At 44.5% G+C, this 22,452-nt stretch overlaps 2 protein-coding genes across 3 annotated transcripts in view; one reads left to right on the top strand and one right to left on the bottom strand.

Annotated features, from left to right (window-relative positions):
* Window positions 1-8,634, bottom strand: part of zeb1b (zinc finger E-box binding homeobox 1b) — a 44,395-nt gene extending 35,761 nt beyond the window's left edge. The window contains exon 1 of the mRNA XM_010740124.3: window positions 8,507-8,634. Within this exon, the coding sequence (XP_010738426.2) occupies window positions 8,507-8,564 (58 nt within the window). The 5' untranslated portion in view covers window positions 8,565-8,634. The remainder of the gene's footprint in view (window positions 1-8,506) is intronic.
* A 13,164-nt stretch (window positions 8,635-21,798) lies between these two features.
* The window catches only part of znf438 (zinc finger protein 438), a 46,043-nt gene continuing 45,389 nt past the window's right edge, over window positions 21,799-22,452 (top strand). For both annotated transcript variants that reach the window (XM_010740121.3, XM_027274192.1), the window contains exon 1: window positions 21,799-22,114. The gene's annotated coding sequence lies outside the window, so the exon portion shown is untranslated. The remainder of the gene's footprint in view (window positions 22,115-22,452) is intronic.

Here is a 22,452-nt window from a genome sequence, read left to right as displayed (position 1 = left end):
AAAGAACGGCCCTGACATGACAGACTATTTTCTCTTTAGGCCTGTGTGTCTTGCTCTTTATGGACAGGCCTGAAGTGATAGGAAGCACTGGGAGTCATCGGGTTGACACAGTTGTGATGTTCTTCAGTCCTACTTCCAAGTCTGGACAGGATAGCAAGGTGCTCTACAGAAAGGCCCTTTGGTTCCGGGCTCACCCTTCAATTGACAGAGCCGAATCCTTTTAACGTGTCTGAAAGGAGATGCTGTTTTTCTTTGGCCTCTGTGCGCTGTGAAACCGACAGGTCTACAGCTTAGCAATAGCGCCGATTCTTTTTCCAGCCTTTCATGTTTTTCTGCCCCGGTTTGTGGTCATCACAGCAGCCCCTGATGAGGAGCCTTAAATAGGCTGCCACAGGTGCTGGGGGGCCGGGGAGGTGAAGGAGGAGGAGGTGGAGGAGGAGGGGGGGGTGGCCTGGATGGGAGCAGGGCCGCAGGAAGCCTCTTGTTTTCACAGAGATAAAGGGCTTTCAGGTTGCATCCTGGGCCGTAATCTCTCACACACTTCCTGGTTTTGTTCACGGTGAGGCAAGAGAAAATGACAAACTAACCTTCGCACTGAGAAGCTGATCGATAGCTTCTGATGAGACAGGATGTGAGCACGGCGTCGCTGGATTTGAAGAGCATAAAATGACAAAGAGACGGGCCGGGTTTGATTCTGAGCTGTGTTCATTAATAGTCCTTGATCAGGGCTGATTTATGGGTTCATTTATTCCAAGTGCTGGTTCATTACTGATGATGATTATAAAAGTGTGCATATAATTTCTTTCCTGACCTCTTCATTTGCTTTTAGAGCACAATTAACATTGTTCCGAGCTCTTACCTCCTAATTACAGAAAAGATAACTCTCCCTTCCTTCAAATTCAAGTTCCTCCTTAACCAGTCACTTAGTGCTGGCCTTGTGTTTAAAAAGATCCATTTACTAGCAAATTTGCATGAAAGGGGTTTATTGAAAAGTTTGCTCTGAGGAGAGGCGCAAACTTCAGGAGAACAGGCAACATTCACTGCAATAAAAGCTCGCATTCCTCCTCTTTTCTTTGCCGCACGCACATTTTCTCTCTCTATTCTGAACATGTCCTTCTTGAGAAGGCCAGCATTTGACCGTGAGCCACACCCTGTTCTCCTGCCAGAGGAAACTTTCAATCTCTCGCTCTCTCTCTCTCTCTCTCTCTCTCTCTCTCTCTCACTCTGGCTCTCTCATACTTTTGTCAGGTGTTATTTATGAGTGCTGTATAGCTGAGTTGCTGCATGCCTACAGCACCTGCTAGCATTGGAGAGTCAGAGCCAAGGCAGCTGCCAGAGAGAAGAACAAGAGAAAGAGAGACGGCAGAAAGAGAAAGAATACATAGGAGTCAAAGAGTGTGACACTTTCTGAGAAAAGGGAAGCAAGTACCTGATGGTGGGGCAACAGAGTGTGGTTTTGTTGATGTTGTAAGTGTGCTAGAAGAGATCACACCGCTAATGATGAGCGTTATGATGGGAACGGTAGGGCAAAACAAACAAACAAGTGACGAGCAAGCGCTAATTAATAGTGTCGTACAACTCTGAACGTGATCAATTAAAGGCCATGCTTCATTGACTTGCGAGCAAAAGTGCCGGCGCCAGTGTAACAAGAGAGGGGAGGGCGCTGTCAGCATGAGTAAGAAGACAGATGTACGCCTGGCTGTGGAGATCCGAGGGTCTCTGCTCCCCTCGCTTCACTACCTACCACACACACATTACGGTACACACACACACACACGTGTATTTATGGAAGGTGCTCACGGAGGCCCTACTGTGTTTTGACTGTAAACACCTGAACACTGGTAGCAGGGAGCCGAGCCAGGACAGGTGGGCCGAGGGGGGTCAAAGATCACTGGCTCAACTCCAGTTCCCAGAGTCATAGAGGCCCATGGTAAAAAAAAAAACTGCACCGTGTACTTTGCTCTGAACAGCCAGTCCAAAAGGTGAAATTTAACAATAACTACGTTTTAACATAATAATGACACTCAGGCGGTGGAAGTGGGAAACATATGGAGTGATGTAACAAGTGAATAAACAGTTTATAAAGCGCTGATGTAGATGCATTCATCATTCGGTGACAGGTATTTGTCAAACAGGGGGCAGCACTGTTGAGTCTCATTGAGGAGGAATTGATGAAAGACTTCAAGAGAGGCGTCACACTATCAGTTTAGTCCAGGCTGCGTGACGTTATCTGTTTGTTCATGTAACGTTTTGTATTTTTCATCCTCGCATCGTACTGTAGCTCCTTTCTTAGAATAGCCTGTGAGTGTGTCTGGGCTAGGCTGCCTCCTTCGGTCAGGTCGCACTAGCGGGGTCATGGGGAGCTCAACAAAACACTCATGAGTTAAATGGGGCGATGCGGATGATCCATGCCCCCCCCCCATCTATTCTGCCCTCCCCTCTGTTTTCAGGCTGGCCATTCTCCTCTCATTAATCCTGTGTGGATGTTTATCCATGTTGACATTCAACATAGCAGCCGGCCTTCTCTCTGACTAACAAACAGGGTGACTAAGGTTTTTTTTTTTTTTTCTGGAGTAGTCACAGGGCTAGCCTCTAGCTTAGCTAGCTCAATGCACGGGCTTGGGGGAGAGAGGGACACTCAATTTGTTAGTCACATCACAGCCAGGCTGTGCAACTGGAATCAGTATGTGAATATGAATGCGTACCCCCTCAGGAGGGTCATTATCAGTTCTGTGTGCTACGGAGAGGAAAATCAATATGGTCATCATAACGGGCTGGCAAAAAGCCAGCCACTAGACTGTGTTCAAAGCACAATACATGGCAGCCGATTACTCCTCATCTGATGTCATCTAATTTCATCCCCATAGACAGAGACACTGTGGGACTATAATAAGGTCAAGCACATTAAAAAGGAGCTAGACATCCAACATGTACGTCAAAAAAAAAAAAAAAAAAAAAAAAAAAAGACAGAATGAGATGAACAAAGACAAAAGTGGCAGTCAGGTGGTCTGAAATGAAGCTACAGCAGAGGTTTGCCCCGTGAGTTTTTTTTGCCACAAACACAAGCTGGTGTAAAAGCCCCTTACCAGGCCCGCCTTCTGCCTATTGTGTCAGTCCAGTCTTTTTCATTAACCGCTCCACTGAGGACCACAAGGAGGGGAGGGGACAGAGGGGCGGGAAGGGAAGGGAAAGAAGGAGGTGGTGGTGATGATGGAGGGTAGGGAGGGGTCTGCAGACAGACCCAAAGGGACTTGCTGTGGACCTGAAGAGCAGCCACCAAATACATGATTAAAAACACACATCAACAGGCAGCGCTGGGCTCTCCGTACACAATATTTACCTCCACCAGGATGGCAATTTAGAGGTAATCTCTCCCTCAAGTATACACACTAGGAGAGAATATTATCTCTCACCCCCACGCTTGTGCTGAGGGGCTGCAAGGGAACAAGGGACAGTTAAGGTGAAAGAAAAGAGGAACAGAGTTGGAGAGTTTGGAGTCATCTTGCAGACACACCTGTCTGATCGTGACTCACTATTTTGGAGCCAGGAGGGCAGAGGAGGCTTTTCAGCTCAGTTAGCTTACATGATACACTTAACTAACTCTCCTCCATACACTGCACTGCAACAAACACTTGCTGCACCACTTTCTGTGTCGGTATCACTGGTTTTAGGGTCAAGACTGTTACAGTCGACAACAACAAGCGTGCCGGTGTGGATCCTGTTTCACATGTAGTCACATCAAGGCAGCAGTTCTGGCTGCTACAGTACCTAAATGATCTTTCACGCTGGCGAGAAGCAGAAGCTGCCACTCTCGGGGGGAGTGGAGGGGGCACATTTTGCTCCAGAGTAACGGTTGTGTTCAGTTCACTGAGCTGACACGTTGCTACAAGCTCCCACCGGCTCATCCTCCTTTCTCCCTCCATCCACAATATTTTTGTCCTTTCAGAGAGTGTTGCTGATGGCTGCGTCATCGTCAGTTAGGGAGCCTCCGAGGCACACGGCCCACATCACATTGTCCTGTCATGCAGATGCACCCCTCCATGGCCCATGCTGGGGGATTTGGGGAAACTCCTGCCTGCTGTGCCAAATTAAGCCTTCATCATCCTGACATTAAAAATGGCATACCGGGTAGCGAGCGTGGCAACTTTAAAATACACGGCACAGAAATGCCACGGGGATGCGTCGGTGTTAACGTTAAGGCGAGTGTGACACAGACGTAAGCTACATTTCCGAGACAAAAATGTCAAACAGGGAGCTGCAAAGCAGGCCCTTGAGGGCCCGAGGGCTGCGTGAGAGAGGGATTTGATGAATTCTGTGAACGTTCCACGGATTCCTCCCTCACGGGGACCTTTGGGAAAAGAATGGGTCATATGCAAATGGCATGCACAGTATGGAGGAGAAGTTTCCCACAAGCCGAGTGTGAAAAGGGCTCTCCCTCCCCATGCCGGGCCCGCTGAATGGGCCTTTTCTTCTGCCACTGAAAGTGTATGAGGTAGAGCAGGCAAACTGCAAAGGTAACTAGGCTCTTTCTCCTCAGGCTTTCTCACTAAGGCCTGAACACACAATGGTTCATTTAAGCATTCAGCCACACAAACCCCAATAAAGCACATCCAAGCGCAGTTAAGGGGGTTACTGAAACTGACTCTGGGTTTAAAACTCCTTCTTTACGGAGGGAGAGCACCTTTTTATAGGCTAATGCTCTCAGCCTCCATGGGAGCAGCTAATCATTAAGCTGCCTTAACAGAGGTGGGAGTGTGGTCGTACATCACATCATTTTAATTCAGCTCAATGGTCAGATGAGGACAGATAGGCCTTTTCCCACCATGATGGACATGTTGAGGGATGAAGCTCAGCCAGGAACTATTTTTTTCTCCTCAGATTGTTAATAAAAAACAAACAAGTGAGTGATTTGAATCTTTACCTGTATGCTCCGAACATAACAACAAAAACATAACGCTCTGAGCATGCAGGTCTGGGAGACAGCTGTCGTGTTTTTCATCTGCCAGCACCGGCGCCTCACTTGTCACCTGTTGTAGAATTCTTTAGTCACCTCACCCACTTCTCACCAGCTTCTCTCCACCCCCCCTCCTCTCCACTCCGCAGGGAACACGAAGCCCACAGTTTAAGGGGTCAGGGAGGAATGGATGGAGCGGAGAAAAAGCTGCAGCTCCGACACCCCCTTCCTCCTCCTCCTCGCCCACCTCCTCCTCCTCTCCTCTTTTATTGAACAGACTTAAACACAAACACAATTGGACATGCTGGAAGCCACACAATGGCACAAGGGGGGGAAAGTGAAGTCATACTCTGCGCACGCATGGGTGCCTAGGTCAGGGGGCAATCAACAGCACCCCTGACTACTGTGTCTTAACCCCCTGAAATAAAAGACAAGCTGTGGAAGGAGGAGTGAGAGGGAAGAGAGAGAGAGAGAGAGAGAGAGAGAGAGAGAGAGAGTGGAGGCGGGGGGATTTTCTTCTTACTTGGCACTTTCAAATGAAGCTGCTGAGGAAGTTGGTGAAAAGCAGTGAGATAAATGAAAAATTTCCTCCTCTGCTAAACTCTTCACACAACAGGGGTGGACCTTTTAAATGTAAACAGATGTCTTTTAAAACACTGAAGTGGCATGTGGAGCTGCAGAGCCAATCCCCACCTCCTCAGCAGCCTCCACTGTAGCCCCAAACATTGCTTGTTTCACCAAACAAACTGTAGCTATAGCTTTTATTGTTCTCCCACAAACCTACAGCATGTGGCTGTATTCAATAGTTTCTAGACAGGGTGAGCGAGTCCAGGGAACTAAGTATAGTTTAAGTATAGTTTTACCAGGCCAATAAACATGCTCTTCAACATTACACGAGTTGTTGCCAAGTGCCAAGACCACAAGCTCATTTTCTTTATTTGATGGATGATTCATCAAGGTGCCAGATTAGAGGATAAGACGAATGATCCTCCTGATGTTGTTAAATAAATAGAAATCCTAGCTACCTGTATGCTCGAAACACTACTCTGAAAACACCATTTCGAGCTCCCGAGTATTGGTACAAAGCTGTCAAAGCACAGCCCTGTTTATTTTTGCAAAGAATGTTAACACCGGGCGCATTCCTCTATTCCCAAATTGCTGTGTTAAATTACCGTTGCAGAGGGAAACGGCTGCAATTCATGAAGGGGAGCTCACTGGGGAGACGCGACAAAGGAAGCCGTAGTATCCCGCCGATTGCAAACACCTGTCGTCCTGCAGGTTGTTAACACCTCTCTGTTTACAGCGGGGAATGGGAGCTCACCTTGATCTTTGCTGCCCCTGCTAGCCAGGGACCTGGCAAAGCCGCTGACCACAACAAGCTGGGCACAACTTGAGGGCTCGCTTAATTATACGAGTCTGGCTGAAACTTTTTTTTCTTTTTTTTTTTTCACCATAAATAGTAGTCTCCAGGCTTGCAGCAACACAGGCCTTCAATGTGACTTAAGTGAGGAATCCCCTTCAAAAAGCATAGAGGGTGATTTACATGACAGACGAGCAGCCTTGTCAGAAGGTGGTGGGAAGTGAGGACTTAAAAAGCAGACCGTGGTGGCTCTTTGAAGCAAATGCAAATGAGGCAAAGTAACAGGGATCACATCTGTTTGCTTAAGGATGTGACTTTAAATATCAACAGGGCTGTGTCGTTATTGAGAAAACGTTTAATAAAAGCAACACATGACCTGACACATGACATGAATATCCACACCTTGACAGCAGGACCGTTATCTGAGGTGTGTCCACACAACGGCACACACACACACACACACACGCTCCAGGGACGAAATGAATCCTAGCCGAACACACCCCACAAAAGAGCGAAATGACAGTGGAAAACATCGATGGCACTCATTAAAAACATGCCCCTCTCTCCCATCACTCAATAGGTATCCACAGACGCAGATTCACGCGACGGTGAGCTCGCCTCAACACAACACAACACAACACCGTTTCCTTTTACACTACACCTCCCACGACAGAAAGTAGCGGCTCTTAACGAGCGAGTTCAGCCCATCCCGTACGTGATGATATTGGTCTGATTTGACCGAATAACTCACTGTTTCCTTCATGACAACACACTGTGTCAGACTCGCGAGCAAAAAAAAAAAAAAAAAATCTGCCTTTCAAAATAAAATAAGTATGTATATAATAACAGCGGGGGTGAATTAAATTCGCAACAGCACTCGAGGGGTGTAGGAGATAAACACGCGTCAACAACTCAACAAAGTGCTCGAAATTTACCTTCAAATTAAACCAAAATTCACATTTGCGCGTGTGTTACAAACAAGAGAGAAATATAGTAACAACGTATCCTCGCACAGAGCCCTCTAGGCCACTTTGTAACACAATATTTTCACACCACAAACGCCGCTCAGCTTCGCATACCGACACGCGGGTTTATGTATCCAACCGTGTCATTAACATACATGCTGTATTCAGATTAACAACAACAGAAAAGACTAGAAAACCCCAAAAAGTGTTTCGCTCGTGTCCAACGGCCGTACAAGAATCAGGATTCCCAGCGCGCGACTGGAGAGGATCCGCTGTCCTTATATGGGCTGCGCTCGCCCTGCTCACACAAACAGCGCGTGAGATATTCCTCGTTCTCCGGAACCTCCGTTAGCCCATCCATGTTCCCGTGAAGCTTTCTGCCGTTACTTTACTGTCACCGAGCCTCGCTAAACACCCGACGTGAACGCTTTAAGCGACACTAGAAAAACTGTAACAAGTTGGAGAATGAAGAAAAGAGAACTGCCGAGAACGTGCTTCAACACAACAACGCGCATTTCTTCTCTTTCCTGCCATTAAACACTATAACGGTGTCGTCGGTAACACAAACCTAATGTAAAGCACGCAGCGGGCACGGTTAAACACGGCAAAAAGCGTTTTGTCAGCCCGCGAAGAGCAGCAACAGTGTCTTGTCGCTACCTGCTCCGAGTGAGCCAAACAGAGAAAGAACAAACCAAACTGTTTCGTTCCCTCTGTTTCACGTCGTTTTCGGCTAAATAACGTTTATAAAATGTTCTTTTCACAGCCAAAATTGTTACATACAAACAAGTGTGTCGAGGTCCGCAATAACAATCAGGTAGCCTGCTTCCCCACAAGAAACAGGTCCGAGTTTGGCGGTGGGCTCAAAAACTCGACAGAATGAAAGTAAATCAATGAATGCAGAGTGTGTAAAGAGGGTCAAAGTGTGTTTAAATGAATAAAGAGGTATAAAGTGGAGACAAAAGCTGGCCCACTCATAACAGGGTGAGGTGCGTATAACGGTCTCCGGTGCAGCGGACCGCTAGGCGGAGGGAGAGACGCGACCCAGGTATAACGGTACACCACATAGGGCTGTAATACAGCGCTCACTTGCTACTTCCCAGCACTTTCAGTTACTAAAAAACGGACTTGTGGGCTGCCAAACTTTTCGGTGAAATTACCGGCAGACAGAACAGCCTCTAGACCGTCTCCCCGAAAGAAAAGCTCCGCGTCGGAAGTACTTTAACTCACCGTTGTTCCTCCTCGGGTTCGCCTGCTTTCTGCGCTTACACCTGGGGCCATCCGCCATGATCCTTTCGTTGTGTCTAAATGCTTGCCGGAGAGTCACCTCCTCTCTCACCCCCTCTCCCCCCCCTCCTCCTCCCTCCCTCCCTCCCTTTCACCTCCCCTTCTCCGCACCTGGTTTACGACACTCAGCTTTACGACATCACCTTCCCGCACCTCCCCGTCCCACGCTGCCCAGTCCCACTCATAGCAAGTACTGGAAGTGAGAGGGATGACTGCATGTGCGGTGTACCTGGACAGCCTTTACTGATAGGTGCTGATGTGTACAGATACTGCTGCTTCTTTGTACATTTAGAGCAGTGACTAAAAGGTGAACTGTTTAGAACGTCACAAAGCAGCCCACCTCCTGCACGTCATACAGTTTGTTCACCTGAACACAACATTAAAGTAATTAATATTTTTGTTTTGGAGATAGAGGGGTGTCCAAAAAATTATTTTGTAAGAGTTTTTTATTTTATTTTATTTTTTTTATTTCTTTATCACTTTATCACACACACCTCTCTCTCTCTCTCACACACACACACTGTACATAAGTAATTCAATGCCTTGTGACATCATCAGTCGTCCTATGATAAGCAACCTTCAAATATGACATTTACCTCCCCATCTTTGACCCACTGACCTACGTATCACATGTGTGTGTGTGTGGGTGTGTGTGTGGGTGGGTGTCTTGCACAGCAGGACTGCAAACACACCAGACAGAGCATGTGTGTGTGTGTGTGTGTGTGTGTGCGTGCGTGCGTGTGTGTGTTAGAGAGAGAGAGAGAGAGAAGAAGAGGTCATGAGACTGTCATCACTGATTCAATCCTCCACCTAAAGAAAGACCCCGCTGTTCTCCTGAGCCGAGCTCGCTGCTGCAGCTCACGGTGATGAAGAGGACACGGTCAAAACCTCCACGTACACACACACACACACACACACATACACAGTGCTTATCACACTAGGCTCTGTGTCAATAGCAAGGAAACACCAGGATCACATGTTTCGAGGTGAATTCTTCTGGAAACCTGTAGTGACAGGAACGATGAAGTTTATAAACTCGGCGCAGAATGAAATGATGCTTGAGGTCCCATGACATGCAATTATAGGTCAGAGGAGTGGCAGTTGCTGCAAGGCTGTGGCTATTCTTGAAGCAGATGACTATAAGGTTTCTGGTGCCTGGACCTCCGGTATGTGAGATGTTGTCATCATTCAGTCTATTGTGGCAGTAAAACTGTGTAACCCAGTTTTACTTCGAGTTGGGTGTCCTGTATTGGCAGAACGGAAAGTTTAATGAGGCCACGAGACTTTGTAATTGCAAAATGACAATCCTGAGATTTCATCATATCACCATATACTACAGGATATTATGTCACAGCTTTGATCTAAATCAAGTATTTAGGTAACGAACTCCTCATTGCTTGACAATCAGCGTATCATTCAGCTACATGTGACAGCTTGTATACATAAGATGGCAGATCTCCGGGCTGAATAATTCAGTAGCAGCAGAGCAGTCCAGCTCTCAGGGCAGCCTGCCCAGACTCAGAGTAATAGCTTTAGCATAAACAACACCTCTAAACTTGCTCCAGGTGGCCTCTTCCACCAATAGACAGCCCGCCTGTGAGGGGACATGGCGAGGGGGAGTGTGCCCAGACTCTCTCTCTCTTTGCCTTCCCCTGATGAAAAAGCCCCTAGAAAACAGTCTACATCAGCAAAGATCAATGATGAGACGCTACGCTAACCATGCAGGCGTAGCGGTGTTCCCTGCACAAGAGAGCCTGGAAAAATAGGATGCTTGTTATTTAATGGAAAGTCCGATCTTTCCCATTTTCCTTGGGTTCACGCCGCTATTAGCATGAAGTCATTTTTCAGCGTCTGTGGAAAACAAAGAATAACAATTATACGACCACTACTAATACGAAATAGCCTGAAGACATCTCTGATGTGTTTCAGAGGAGCTGGAGTAAAACAGGGTGATTTATTTTCTCTGGCATATCTCTGCGTATTTTCTACTGGAGCAAATTCAGACACCAGTAAATGAGAAATATTAAGTTGTTCGATACAGGCAGGCTTCCTGATGGCGCCTCTATGATTTGGATGAATGCAGGGTCAGATAAGTCAATTACAAGGAATTGATCTAATTTCATAAAAACGGCCACCTCAGACTAAAACTAATAGCTCAGCTAATAAAGACAGAGGAGTTTTTTACCATGAAATACCCCCCGAAGACGACAAACAGGTGTCATTCACCTGAATAATGACATCAGCAATAGAGCCGAGATATTATCTTAACTAAAATGGGCCATGAAATACAATCAAAGGCTGACTCCTGCTCTTCCTATGGGGAGTTGAAACCGAGGCGAGGTGGGGGCGGTGGAGTGAGGGATAAGCAGCCATCCTCCACTACATTAAGGGATCATGCTGCTCCCTGAAAATGAGTATTGATCCTCTTAGGTCCAGGATCGTTTAGGAGATTAATGTGAGTAGTGGTTGAGCTCCATGGTGCTCCACGCAGGACCAGGGGATCAGCTCAGTGGGACGGCCAAGCCAGAGCGGCCTATCAGTGAACTGGGACAGAGGGGCTGGTGTGTAGTTGAGGGTGGTGGGCGAGCAGGGTGCGGGGTGGGTGGGTGTTTGGGCTTTGTCCCACGCATCCAGCCACAACCCTACTTGCTCTGTGCCATCTGGGCTGTCAGCTAAGAGAATCAGCTGGATGTCAGGGAGGTCAGCAGCAGTGGTGGGTAAGAAAAGAGGGAGAAGGCGAGAGAGTGTAAAATAAAAACAGTCTGGGGAGGGGGAAGGAAGAAGGGGGGGGGGCAAAAGAGCTCAGAGAGTGTCAGAAGCAGGCAGGATGGATGGAAAGAAGTGGAGCGAGCGAAGGCAAAGAGGAAACAAGAGTAGAAGAGAGGAACAGAAAGTGCAAAAGGAAAGATGACGGAAAAGGTACACCCTGCCCTGCTCCAAATAGAGAGGAGAAGCAGGAGGCAGTGGCAGTGATAGAGAGAGACACAGCAAAGACTAAACTGCTTAATCTCTCCCAAGAGACGGCAGCTAAATGTGAGGTCCTCCTCCTCCTTCTCCTCCCCATTCCACAGACCAGCAACCCCCACACAACACTATCACCGCCGCCATGGCACTCTGCTCCGCTGCAGTCAAGGCAGTTATCCAGCTAAAAGACACACTCACACATACACACACACACACACACACATACACATTAAAAGTGCTCAAGTGGAGCCTTCATTGCAACTGATACTGTGGAGAAGAGAAAAGATCAATTTCAGCCTAGGAGTGAAGCGCCACACTGCACAAAACGAGCTGTGGGAATGGAAACAGAGTTTGAAGGGAAACACACTTTTTGATTTATATTCTGCTTTTAACAATCCGTGCTCGCAGAAAATAAACAGATCTTATATCAAGACGAGAGTTTTCTCATGTCTCTCTCTGGAGAGGTCGAGGCGTACCCCGGGGGAAACTCCTGAAACAAATATCAGCTGGAGTATTCAACAGCCGTTGAATGCATGCTGTCAGAGTCTGAAACGTAACAATACAATGTTTTGAGGACCAGATGTCAATCTCTCGGTCTCTTCCGTCTTCTTCTATGGATTTCTCTCAAGACAGGAAGTAGCTGACACACTTGTTGGAGCGAGCCACACCCCAAACATCTTTGTTAAGGGGGAAAGGTGATCGGGACAGAACCAGAACATTCGCTCAGATATCCCAATGTATTCTAATACTTGTGCTCTGCTAGAGGTGCACTCCACAAACAGTTCATTAACTCGTTATGAGGGGCACTAATCAGCAGATTAAGGTAACTGAATGATGTCTTTTGTGGATCTGGTGGGAGCACTTTAAATTCTGAAAAATTACCCAGCTGATGTTATCAAGTTTTAAACAGAAAGCCTGAGTACAAACTGCATGCACGCAGGAGCGTGGTTGTGCAATGTCATTATGTCTTAGTCTATTTAGTTACTCTACAATTTTGAGATACCAAACTGAATAATTCCATACATTTTAATCCATTTACATACATTTATTTTGACACTGTCAGTTTATATATTCAAATTTTATACACATAACACAAGACATCATAAAATATGATGCAATTACACATTAAACTACCCAAATGTATATAAAATAGTTAATTAGCAATTAATAGCAATTAAATGTGCCTATAAGTGAAAAGGCCTTGCCTCCGGGCTGTGAAGTCAATGTGGATGTGCAAAACACTGCATTTCCTCAAACGTCCACTTGAGGCTGGCTGCAGAAGTGAGTCAGTCTCCATAATGCCCCATGTTCAAATGTCCAACTTCACAGCAGAAATAAACATGTTTACAGCCTGGTACAAAAAACTGTTTTGGTCTCTGCTAATTTCCACGTTCATGACAACTGTACTGAGGGTGAATTTATATACAACTCACCTGTTCAGATTATATTAAGGCTTAAAGGTATGCAGAATTGACAGTGTGGTAGGTGCTGTTACAGATGGCTTGTTTGAGCACCCAGGCGTCTTTCAGCTGACCCCAGATCTGCCGACGATCCATGTTTTTGCCAATTTGTAGGTCAGCCAACATGGCAAAGGCTACATATTTTGAGCTTCAGAAACGTACGGGTGACATCACTCATGCACTGTCCATTTTTTATACTGTCAGTGGTCTCAACAAACCACAGCAAACTGCTGCTTACACATGAATGCATCAGTAGGAGTAATCTATGATACACAGTTATTATACTTTTACTGTTGATACTTGATACTTATTCCATGTAGAACTTACTTACTGAGTTTGTAATGCTGTAAGGCTTTTTGTTAAACTATGACCACAGTGAGCTTTATGGTGTAAAAGGTCTGAAGTCTCAGAGTGACCATAGACAATGAACCGTTCCTACAGTTTGAGCAGGACTCCTCAAGACAAATCAACTGATCTCATGTGTAAAGTTGGTGTATTTCACCTTTAATCGAAAACTGGAGGGAACACACATTTCCGTTATTCTTTCATCTCTTTTCTTTCATCACTTCATGTGTCAAAATCAAGATTAGATAATTACTCTCGGGGAGGGCCTGCGTACAGCAGGGGGTGAAGAACCCCCCTCTGACACTCAGAGTCCACAAACAAACACAAAACTCCCCATCTCCCACAATTCCATAGGGGTGGGTGGCCACGGGGCTGAGAGCTCCTGACCTGCGGGTGAACGTAATGCTGCCTGTCTCCACGGCAGGCCAAGATATATACTTGTTTTGGCTAGCCAGATGTGTGTGTGAAGTTATCCTAACACGTGTGCGCACATACACATGAATACACACACACACAACCTCGGTGCTCCAGTCAGGCTTGCCCCAGTCTTCTCCCTCCTCTTGTGACTGTCAAAAGGAGACAGCCATCCTCTGGAAAGCCCAGAGTAAATTTATACTGTATTTATTGGAGCGCCTGTTGCATTTTACTGTTCATTTGTCCTTGTGGCTGGAACAGCATTTTTGCGCTCTGCAAAGACGTCAAACTCAGTCTATCAAGGCGTTATTTTTGGAGGCATCATCTCTCACAGTTGAAACCAGTGTGTGGTGAAATAGTATGTGTGAACCGAGGTGTACTGCAGCAGCAAGATGATGTTATTAATCGGGTGATGCAGCTTGAGACGTGTTTCTGCTTCTATCTTTCTAACTTCAACTGTGTGGATTTTCAATTGGACTTTTTGTATATTTTACATTGCTAAAGGGTTAAAGTGTCACTCAGTCCTTTAAAAAAATCCACGTCTTCAACTAGTGATGTCTGCCCATGCAGAAAGTTTCTGTTTTGTGCGTCTAGGTTTTAAGACATCTGTCTCTGAAGAGGAAGTTTGGGGCTGGGGACATTAGAAAATGACCTCACTGTGAACCTGTTCATTAAAAGGAACTTTCTATCAGAAATATCAACACAGTTCACAGCGTGCACTGTGGATTATGAAGGGCTTTCTGTGAAGAGTTGTTGCTGTTCCATTAATTGATTTGTCACTTGGAACAAAAAAACACCACAGTGACATATTATCACCTCTAAAGTTGTTATGCTAAATACAGAATGCGGTCTGCAGAAAAGGAGCAACATTAATGTCTGTTTGGAGATGAGTTTCTCACCACCTGATGAATTTAAGCCCATTATATGCTCTATTTTTGTCTTTATCATCTTTTGACGGAAATATCTGCCCTCCAGGTGAGAGTTCATCAAACAGGTAAAGTTGGGAGCCAGAAAACCAAAACAATAAGCTAAAAGATGCAAAAAGTACTGCAGAGTTGGGTAATAATCCTCACATAATTTATTTATCAACAAATTATTAGCATACCTTTAAATCCTCATTGAAATGGAGTGCAGGCAGATATCTGAGAGAGTAAATCAGCAATCTGAAACGCTATGCAAAAGAAAAAGAAAAAAAACTATTTGCACGTCTGGATGTTAATCAAAGAGATTTTGACTTCCTTTGCTCTTCCTCTTCACTTCACAAAAATGACTCTTGGCAGCTCCAAAAACCAGATGAAGCTCACCGTCTAACTGACGTGACCTTTTAATGAGCACTAATAGGTCACATTCCCCTATATGGTACATATTGTGTGCGCATCACATTTCCATTACAAGGAAACACATCTGAGACATCTGTGGTTATGTACAATGATGAGGCTCTACGAGTGAATGGTGTGTAGGTGGTTTATGTTTGTGTATGTGCTTATGTTTCGATCTGCGATAGGCCTGCCGCTGTTTTCACTGGATGAATATGAATGCCACACACCTACTCTTTTCCCACACACACTCACGGAACATCAGAACATTTTTCTCTGTACATGAATAGCGGCAGAGCACTATAAATGAACATCCAAAATGCCAGCCAATTACTATGGTGTCCCTTTACTCAACCTCTCCATATTAAGCCCTGGTTGTCAAACAGATTGTCTCCGGTGCTCCGAGCAGCCTGCGCTGTGAAACAGTTTTCATTAAGGGAGGATTGCCATGGGCCTTAGGCTGGCGGCTTAATGTAATTTCACAGCTCAGCGTCCGTGCGGCCACTTCAGGGTCCAAACCGTGGCCACCCACACCTTTACAAGAGCCAGTGAGAGGTGCTGAAAGGGTGACAGCCTGCTAGTAAGTTTTAGGAGCAAAAAGGGAGCCCCAAAATGAAATTCCAGCACAGGAAATGACTGCAATAATAACATAACAGCCAGTGAGGCTTTGGAAATAAACATGTACAGAGATAGTCCTCATTTAGTGTTTGTAATGAAGTGTTCAGGAAGAGGAAACTCACTCAGCAGTGGGTGCATTCGCTAATCTGATGTGGAAAGGTTTAAAGAAATCAAGTGGGATTCTTGCAGTTATATTATGGAAATTATCAGTGATGCATTTCAAGATTTGGTTTAAACAGAGAAGCTTTTCCTGGCTGTATTTAAAAGACAGTATCATGTATGAAATATGGCTCATGCTGACTAAACAGTGCATCTCTGTAGAAGATAATGATACACAGATGAGTAGAAAGATGTTCACGATGAGCTGAAATAAGCATGATCTTACTCATCAGCTAAAACAGAAGCCTGTATGTGGGTATTTTCCCGTCTCAGGTGTGTTTACCATGTGCAGATTTGTATACGTGTGTTTTAGCTGCTCAACCCTGACTACCTCTTGAGTATTCCCCCCCTAAGGTGTAAGCCAAGCGTACACCAAAAGTCCCTATTAGAAACATGTGGAGAGCATCACACATGAGTGTGACATCTGGACAAAACTGAAAGTGAGATAGACTAGTGTTTCATTTTCATGTTTTACAACTCTGGAAAGAGCGAGAGGGCTTTGACTTCATGTCTTGGAAGGGAAGAAGAGGTCCAGAGAGCATCAAAGCCAGGCTCACATACAAATGAACGAATGCTAGGACACACACTGAATACAGTTGGACAATCCAACGAGGAGAAAGAAAATATTCAATATAATTTGTACCTTCCTTCATTTCGCAGATCTTTCAGCTGACTCTCTTTTTCCATATTTCCCTTTCTCTGCCCCGTGTGCCCTGAGATTAATGGCTTAAAGGAATCTTTTTACTTTCTGAGAGTGAGACGAGAAGATTTATATAAATCTCATGTTTGAGCGTTTCATGATTAGTTCGACATGTTGGGAAATATACTTATTCTCTTTCCGACCAAGAGTTTGATCTCATTCTCATGTCGGGACTGTAAGTATGCCACCAGGAGATGGTTAACTTTAGTTTTAAAGGGCGTTATGTGCTGGATCATTTCTTGACTATACCTGGTGACGTTGCCAGACATAAGTCACTGTTCCCGGCCAAGAAATAGCCCAGTGTGTAATCCCAAGTAGAACCACAAGTTGTTATTGTACAGATTAAACAAACGGGATATTATGTGTTCTTTGATGAGTGTTAGAGGTGCTGGTAGATAGATTTTATTTGACCTTGAGACAGAGACAGGCTAGGCGTTCCCCCCTGTTTTTGGTCATTATGCTAAGCTAAGTTAACTGGCTACTGGCCGCAGCCTCATACTTAACAGACATCAAATTTTCGGCCAGAAAGCAAAATGCATTTCCAAATATGTCAAATTATTCCTTCACGTATGGACCTGGAGTCAGAGCAGGCTTAGCCTAGCTTAGCATAAATACTGTAAACACCTAGCCTGCCAGCTTTCAAAACTGTGCCGACCAGCACCTCCAAAGATGGCTAATTAATTCCTCTCAAAAATGATACTTTGTTATTTCAGTGGGACTTGGGTGTTTGAGCTATATCTTGATGAACAACAGTTTACTTATGTGCCTAGAACTCCTGTGCAGTGTCACGGCTAGCATGATTTTCCAGATACGGTTGTGATGGCTGCCAACTTTACCGCGATGACAACTCCTTGGGATTTTGACAGCTGTGCCCAGCTGTGCCCAAAAAATAGCTCCTGCATGTACCTCCAAAACCACTTGCTGTTTATACATTTCTCTTTGTGTATGGATTATACAAATGAGAAACAACTGTGCTCTGTAAAAGGAATAGTAGAGAATTTTGTGGCTGCTGGCTGTAGTGTCATATTTATAGATATGAGTGTGCTATTGATTTTCTCATCTCATTCTCATGTTTGGTATTTTTTTCCAAAATGTTGACCTATTCCTGTTGACCTAGCACCTTTAAAAGTGCACAAGCTTGACATGCTGATTCCTCACATGACCACACACACACACACACACACATGGATGTGACTTTCCTGATTACACCTAAGGCAACACTACCATCTGCTCATAATCCACGGCACTAACTCGTTACATCTCTGATGGAAAGAGGTTATTTTAAATAAAAGAACAAAGCGTACAGGTACGTTCTTTGTCTATATGACAAGAACAAAGTCAACGGATGACGCAACAAATGAGTCAAAAACAATCAGCCCAACCTTCACATTATGAGTCACGAACAAGAGACGCTCATGCTTATTCAGTGTGTCCACTGAGGTGTGCAGCCTCTTCATTTAATATTTCCATAAGGTTGCATATGAGTGTATGCCCGGCAATCCCTGTAATAAGGAGGTAATGTATTCTGCGCCAATGGCAAAAAGGTACGCTTGAAACATCCCTCACAGGAGCAGCAGTTTTCAACTTGACAGTGGACACATACATAATTAAGCCAACTATAAAAAAATATGAATATTTCATCTCAATCTCCAAACATCAAAACACCTCAATGTCTCACATAATGAGCAAGGTAAATTACTTTTATTCACAGAGGGAATACACAACAAGGAATGCTCACTCAAAGGACCTTTCTTAAGAATACATGGGCTTGACAGGAAGAAGGAGAACCACAGAATTCTTTGTGTCCTTGGAGGAACTGGTTGTTTTAACATGTAAAAAGAGTTAATTCTTTCCTTTGATTGTTTGCCTAACCCTTTTTCTACACTGTAATTGTGTTATTATGTTATATTACAGTGTCAGCCTTAATGCTTTGCAGTCTGATCTGCCATAACTCATACTGACCTGTAATTCATGACGTGTCATCCATGAGTCGCCTGAGGACTTTTGGGTTTACAGATATGTAGGCACATGCCAATGGAGAGGATAAATTATTCCATAACCTTGCAATACTTTAATTTTACTACTGTGGTCTATGTAAGTGTAGCTTTTTGCCAAATCTATTCCATTTCTGTGATGGCACAGAGGCTCTTAAATGTCTGAGTTTCCAAAGAATAGGTTGTAAATTATATCGCAGTGGCTTAAAATGGCTGTGGTACAGGGGGGGAAGTAGGTGCTGTGTATCGTGCTACAGCAGCAGTGCGCTGGAGAGAATTACTTTGACCGTCAAACCTGACTCAGACTGGCTCCCTGTACACCTTCATAGATGGGAATTAACCTGCCACAGCTTGAAACGCTTTACTGAGCGCTGGTCGATACTGTCATTATCCTAAAGCAATTCTTAATTCTATTTGGCCCTGAGCTAAAGATCCTTTTATTGATCACAAAGTCTGGATGCCACAACTACTTTTTCTATAGTTAAGACCTCTATGTGTTGTTTTAAAAACAGCTCTCCGCTTATAGAGCTCGATTCAACAGCAACACGCTGCTGAAGAATACAGTTTTGAATGTTTAAACATGTGTTTCAGAGTGATACCTGGGTGTTTATTCAAGTGTTACAGTCAGAAGGCACACATGCAAGGCGACTGGTACCTCTGTGTTTTATCAAGGGTTACAGAAAAAGCCAACTCTCTTTCATATCCTGTTTTGGGAGATGAGAAATATTGATATTACTCGCTGAGCACTATCAGCATGAAACAGAGCCTTTCAGAAAAGCAGCAGTCATAACACCTGTACTGAAGTTCCTGATTACACGTCTTTGTTCTCAAAGCTTCTGTCACTGCTGCCTACTGCCTCGCAGTGTGGGTGTGTGTGTGTGTGTGTGTGACAGTAAAAGACAGAGAGAAATTCTGCATGAAACTCAATGCGTCTTTTTCTGCCTCTGTCTGTCCGTCTGTCTGTCTGCCTGTCTGTCTGTCTGTCTGTCTGTCTGTCTGTCTGTCTGTCTGTCATCCACACACACATGCACACACACAAACAAACACTCAGAGGCAGAAAGTATCGCCACCTGCCACAGACTATACATGGAGGCCTGTGACAGTGGTTAACAGAGGAGGACATGTGTAGCCCCAGGTGACTCAAATTGCAAAACTAACAACACCATGCTTCATTGCACCAAGAACGTGGTGTGAAATACCAGAAGAAAGGCCGTGTGTGTATGCATGTGTCAATTCACATGTATGTCTAAATGTGTAAGTGTATGACATGTGCATTTGTGTCATTCGTCCCATAATGTGTTACAGTCTCATTATGAAAGCTGACTGGAGCACAAACAAACAACAAAACTAAACTGTTAAATAATATTCATATCATTATTTGTCATACTGTAGTACGAACAGTAGCTATTAGTATAATTATTAGTCACATTGCTGAATTAGATAAATGTGTGAAGGCCCTGGACATACATTTTCTGTTGGGGCTTTTCTGACCTTCACCAACACCCTCTTTACAGTCTATTTGTACCGTGCTGTACTAACACTAACACACTCTCTGTGCATAAATAAAATAATAAAGTTCTTAAAGCTACATTTTGACACCCCTCTATTGGACAAGGCCAAGCGCTGCTTTAAAGAAGTTCCTGTATTAGGGACACAGAAACAAGGAATTGTCCCTTCTGCTGTAGCAGCATTACATAAATACTATATGAAGATGTGTGTATGCTGTATATGTTGGTGTAAATACCTACATATGCAGTCTGTGGGGCATGAATGTACAGTATTATATGCGTATACATGTACACACATACATGGCCAACTTAAGTCCTGTATGCTTTTCGTGTGAGACATGAACATGTGCAGGCTTTTAAAACATATGATATGAATCCAATAATTTAATAATAATAATATAAATCCATGCAATAGTGATACACTAACCAACTGATATGGGCCTTTGGTGACTGGGGCCCTGTGCAGGTGCCCACTTTGATTCTTACACAGGAAATAAAATTACCACAAGTAAATAAAAGACTCCAAGCTTATTTCAATTTAGTGCAGTTATTTATGTAACTCAAAACCATGATCACATAAAAGCACATACACTTTCTTTATTCTTTGATTCTCTGTTTCCTCTATTCAGTTTTGCAATTTCAGTTCAGTCCAGTTCAACAGTCCTTCCATAAAATGCAGTAAGGCACACACAGACACATATTTGAAATCTGTGAAAAAAAGAATCAGTACATGGAATTAAAAGCTCAACTAGATATGTGAATTAAAAGCCGCTTTATGGTGGAGCACAGTGGTGGAGTGGTGCCTGGAGAAGTGGTTATACTCATAATTTTTGCCACACACCCAGTGTGACATATAAGACTACTCTTAGATATTATTTCACGGAAAGAAAATGGACCAGCAGTATCTGCACATTGTCACTTAACAATTGCTGCGTGTCTTTGCAGTCTAGGGATCGTTATGAAATCCACATTAGCCACAGAGGAGGTGCAGATTTTGGAATAAATACGACCCCACGGATGAGACCAATACATAATTATGGATTTAGGGCGATGTATTCTTTATTCCATCCACTCATGAAAATTGGACAACTTATGTCATGCCTTCCATCCTTGGAAAAAAGAATTCTGCTCACTGAGCACTAATAAATGGGTACACACACACACTTCTAAATCCCAGAGGGGATTTAGAAGTGTGTGTGTGTGTCCAGTGCTAACTGAACTGCTGTGTGTACTGTCTGCACTACTCCACTGGTGATGCATCAGTAATAAAAATCCAATAGTATAATATATACTAATGTTACACTGACAGCGGCCATTTTGGCTCTACAATAATAAAGTATTTTAACTGACACAATGTGTACTCTCTCTCCAGCGAGTTAGTATTTCACTTATATACTATAAGTATGTAAGTATAAGTATTAAATGGGCACTTATATACTATAAGTATATAAGTGCCCATTTAACATGAGTGAACACATCTTCCACTTATTGCTTATTTGTATTATTTTGTCGTTTTACAACTAACATACCTGGCGAGTATGTGTACGTGTGTGTAGCCGTAGTATTTTGACGACGTCACGTTGTTGTCACAATAAGGTCCCATTTAACAAAACGTTTTGATCTCTCCAACACGCGCTCAGCAGCTGTGGCAGTGACGCAGCTGTGTTGTACTCCTACTCAGCCGCTCATTGGCTGCACCGACCGCGCACAGCAAAGTAGGTCCCCGGACTTTTACGAGCCGTACCATTTATGCCTACACGGGGGTGTTACGAGAAACGAGTGCCTACAAGATGTCGCTTTCTCGCCCCGTCTGAAACACACACTCTCACCGAAAGACAACCCTCACCTACACTTTGCTCTATTTAATTATGCATTGTATGCATGAGCCGGGAAATGCGTTTGATTCAAAACTCGGTCATATGTGTCTATCCCTGGCCGGATCAATCTGACGGTTTGGCTCAAAATGGCTGGAGAGAAACAGTTATGAAGATCGACGGTTTTTTAGCAGATATTTACGAAAAATGAGCCCGTCTGTAGTTTGAAGGCGCCTCCTCCACACGACTGGGCAGCCAGGTGAGATATGTTCACACTAATTCCGACATTTTCACCCAGCCCGCCGCTTTTCGACAGAGAAAACGGAGCAAAACTGGGCTCGTTTGCAGTGTTATCACGGTAGCCTCTCTACATGCAGCAGTGAGAAGCTGTGTCTATATTTACAACAGCTTCAAACTCACATAACAGTCTCCACTACGTGTGAGTTTGCGTCAAAGTGCACATGCAACAAACAGCGGATAGGTAGACGCACCTGAGGTGTCATGCAGTGTGTGTGCAGCTGATGCAGAGCAGGCCTGTGGGCTGCTGCTAACCCTGCAGCTATGCATCGCATGCATACGTCATCAGGCCCTCAGGAG

The sequence above is a fragment of the Larimichthys crocea genome, chromosome XXIII, assembly GCF_000972845.2.
Source record: "Larimichthys crocea isolate SSNF chromosome XXIII, L_crocea_2.0, whole genome shotgun sequence".
Lineage (NCBI taxonomy): Eukaryota > Metazoa > Chordata > Actinopteri > Sciaenidae > Larimichthys > Larimichthys crocea.
The sequence above is the reverse complement of the archived record's forward strand: the minus strand, read 5'-3'. Positions and strand labels throughout refer to the sequence as shown.